We start from the raw sequence: 3240 nt of genomic DNA, 5'->3' as shown, positions 1-3240 counted from the left end.
TTCCCGGGATTATATTCAACAAGCTGAGATAATTAACAATTTGATATCTAATATTTTACAAAACTGGCAATTATTTATTTATTAGGTAGAAGGCGCAAATCTATGGCTTGACTTCGCCATTTTCTTATTCAACTTGGAGAGAAAAACAAGAAGATATTAGAACATATAGTGATCTGTTCTCATCGATCCTAAACGGGCATGTAATTTAATCCTTTAGTTATCAACCTAGCTATAGAGAAATAGCTTTCAAAAATGGTTGTCATCTTATTCTTTCTTCTTCTCTTTACAAATTTTCTGGCAACAACTCAACAGGGGCATTCCAGTATAAGTCTAGACTCTTCTCTAAGTCCCACTGGAAACTCCTCCTGGCTGTCGCCTTCTGGTTTATATGGTTTCGAATTCTATCAGCGAGGAAATGGCTTTTCTTTGGGAGTTTTTATCGCAGGAATACCTCAAAAGACTGTTGTTTGGTCAGCGAATCGCGACAAACCTCCAGTTCCAGGAAATGTTACCTTGCATCTTGCGGGTGGTGGAAGTCTCATGCTACAATCAGCTGATTGCCAAGAAGCATCCATTGTAACTACTTCTGTACCTATTGCAAAAGCATCCATGTTTGATTCAGGGAATTTTGTTCTCTATAATTCTGCAGAAGGGATAATATGGCAGAGTTTTCGGAACGCCACTGATACGATATTACCAGGTCAAGGTCTCTTGGCAAGGGAAGAGCTGTACTCAAGTGTGTCAGAAACTGACCAATCGACGGGGAGCTTTCGTCTTACGATGCAAGGCGATGGAAATCTGGTGCAGTACCCAAAGGATGCTCCATATGAAGGACCATATTGTTATTATTCATCTTCTACGCCTCAAAATGGTGATAATGTCAATGTGTCACTGAACCTTGATGTTGATGGCCATCTTTACCTGCGTAATTCTACTGGCTTCATTTTAAAAGATCTTACACCAAGAGGCATTTCTACAAAGAAACATTCTATTTGATGAGAATTGACTCGGATGGGATCTTCCGATTGTATTCATTCACGTTAAATCAGAGCAATCCGTCAGCTATATGGGCTTCTTCGGCTGACAAGTGTTCCCCAAAGGGTCTTTGTGGCGTAAACAGGTATTGTGTTCAAAATGATCAAGAAATTGGGTTTGGGTGTCAATGTCTTCCAGGATTTGCATTTAGTAAAGAGGGCTGTAGAATTTCAGGAAGCTGTCAAAAGAATTTCTCGATCGAGAGTTGTGAAAGCAAGGATGGAAACATCATGTACACTATTGAGAGAGTTGCAAATACCATATGGGAGGACTCTTCATATTCCATTGTGTCATTACCAAACAATGAAGAATGTGAAAAGGCATGCTTGGAAGATTGTATATGTGTAGCTGCAATATTCAAAGATGGAAAGTGCAAAAAGCAAAAGCTTCCTCTGAGATTCGGAAGAAAACTTAATGATGAGTCAAACATAGCTCTCATCAAAGTAGGAGTTGAGGATAAAAGAAGCAAGAAAGAGCGCCGGGAAGATTTAGTAATTGTCAGTGTTTCACTTCTTATCTTTGCATTCATTATTTTTATAATTTTTGGAGTCCTTGTTTTCAGGAATCGAGTTCATGCATATAAAAGGATTACAAAAAAAATTCGGTTAGACGAGGATTTCAAACAAAATTCGGGTCTAAAATCATTTACTTACTTGGAGCTATTGAATGTGACTAACAATTTTACTGAAGAGATCGGTAGAGGAGCATTTGGGACAGTTTTCAGGGGGGAAATATCTCATAATCAGAAGGTGATAACTGTTAAGAGACTAGAAAGAGTTTCAACTGATGGAGAAAGAGAATTTCAGACTGAGATGAAAGCAATTGGGAAAACTCATCACCGGAACTTAGTCTGCCTACTTGGCGACTGCCACGAGGGGCCTAACCGGCTCTTGGTATATGAGTACATGAGCAATGGGTCACCTGCAGGTCTGCTCTTTACACCAGAAAAGCAACCAGGCTGGGATCAAAGGATGGATATTGCTCGCAACATAGCAAAAGGTCTCCTCTACCTTCACGAAGATTGTGAAACCCGGATTATCCTTTGTGATATAAAGCCTCAGAACATTCTCATAGATGAGCATAATTGTGCAAAAATATCAGACTTCGGATTGGCTAAACTTCTGAGGCCTGACCAGACTAGATCACTTACAGGGATTAGAGGAACAAGGAGATATGTTGCTCCAGAATGGCATAGAAAGCCACCTGTAACAGTCAAAGTAGATATTTACAGTTTCAGAATCGTACTATTGGAGATCATATGTTGTCGAGGATGTGTTGATTGGACCCTACCTGAGGAGGAAGCTATTCTTGAAGAATGGGTTTACCATTGTTTTCAGGCTGGTGAGCTGGAAAAAATTGTGGGTGGTGAAGAAGTTGACAAACTGCAGTTGGAAAGGATGGTTAAAGTAGGACTTTGGTGCTTCCAATACGAGCCATCACTCCGTGCTTCAATGAAAACAGTTGTATTGATGTTGGACGGCATAGCAGATATCCCATTTCCTCGAAATCCTACTTCTTTTTCTTAGTGCCATTTATAATGTTTTGTTTGCTATAATTGTAGATTTGATGAAACCTTGGTTTCCCCTGCTGCATATATTACTAGGATCTGATTTTGTAATTCTTTTAAATTCCTTTGTTCACCAATGCTACATGTGGAAACCAAAAGTAATTACATGTATATATAAAGTTTAAAGTAGGCTAAGACTTGAAAGAATTCAAATTTATGTGAATTAATCTTAGACAACTCTGATATATATTTATTTGACAAGAAGATTAATACAAGCTAGTGACTAGTGAGAACTTTCAACGTCTAATTTGCAAATTGGGCATGACTGACATTCACACTCCAACTTGAGGGGAAGTATTACATGAAAAAATTGAATGAGTAAAATTTAGGATTGAGTCAACTACAGCAACAATCAGTTGATATTGTTCCTGTGATTTCTCAACTAATTTTTCCGTTAATTCATCTGTTTACGTACAGCCTTGATTTCAGTTTTTTCCTTTTCTCATCTTCTTCTTATGTATAAATATTCAGAGTCATTAAACAACAAAGGCTCTTATTCTTTATTTTGTCATCTCTGGATAGTTAAAATCTCTAACTTTTGCCGGGCAAAATTTTTGATACCAAATCAAACAGACTTTCACATTGGCTAGAAGGACAAGAAGTTAAATAGCACCAGAATGGTCTAGGACCCCAATACA

General features: G+C 38.2%; 1 protein-coding gene across 1 annotated transcript; it reads left to right on the top strand.

The window, feature by feature from the left end:
- Window positions 1–252: 252 nt before the first annotated feature.
- On the top strand, window positions 253–2561 carry LOC116145278 (G-type lectin S-receptor-like serine/threonine-protein kinase LECRK3). The gene is given in 2 exon segments (XM_031430722.1): window positions 253–970; window positions 973–2561. Coding segments are annotated over 2 exon segments (2307 nt in total).
- Window positions 2562–3240: the final 679 nt, after the last annotated feature.

The sequence above is a fragment of the Pistacia vera genome, unplaced genomic scaffold (genome assembly GCF_008641045.1).
Source record: "Pistacia vera cultivar Batoury unplaced genomic scaffold, PisVer_v2 Contig1144, whole genome shotgun sequence".
Taxonomy (NCBI): Eukaryota; Viridiplantae; Streptophyta; class Magnoliopsida; order Sapindales; family Anacardiaceae; genus Pistacia; species Pistacia vera.
The sequence above is the reverse complement of the archived record's forward strand: the minus strand, read 5'-3'. Positions and strand labels throughout refer to the sequence as shown.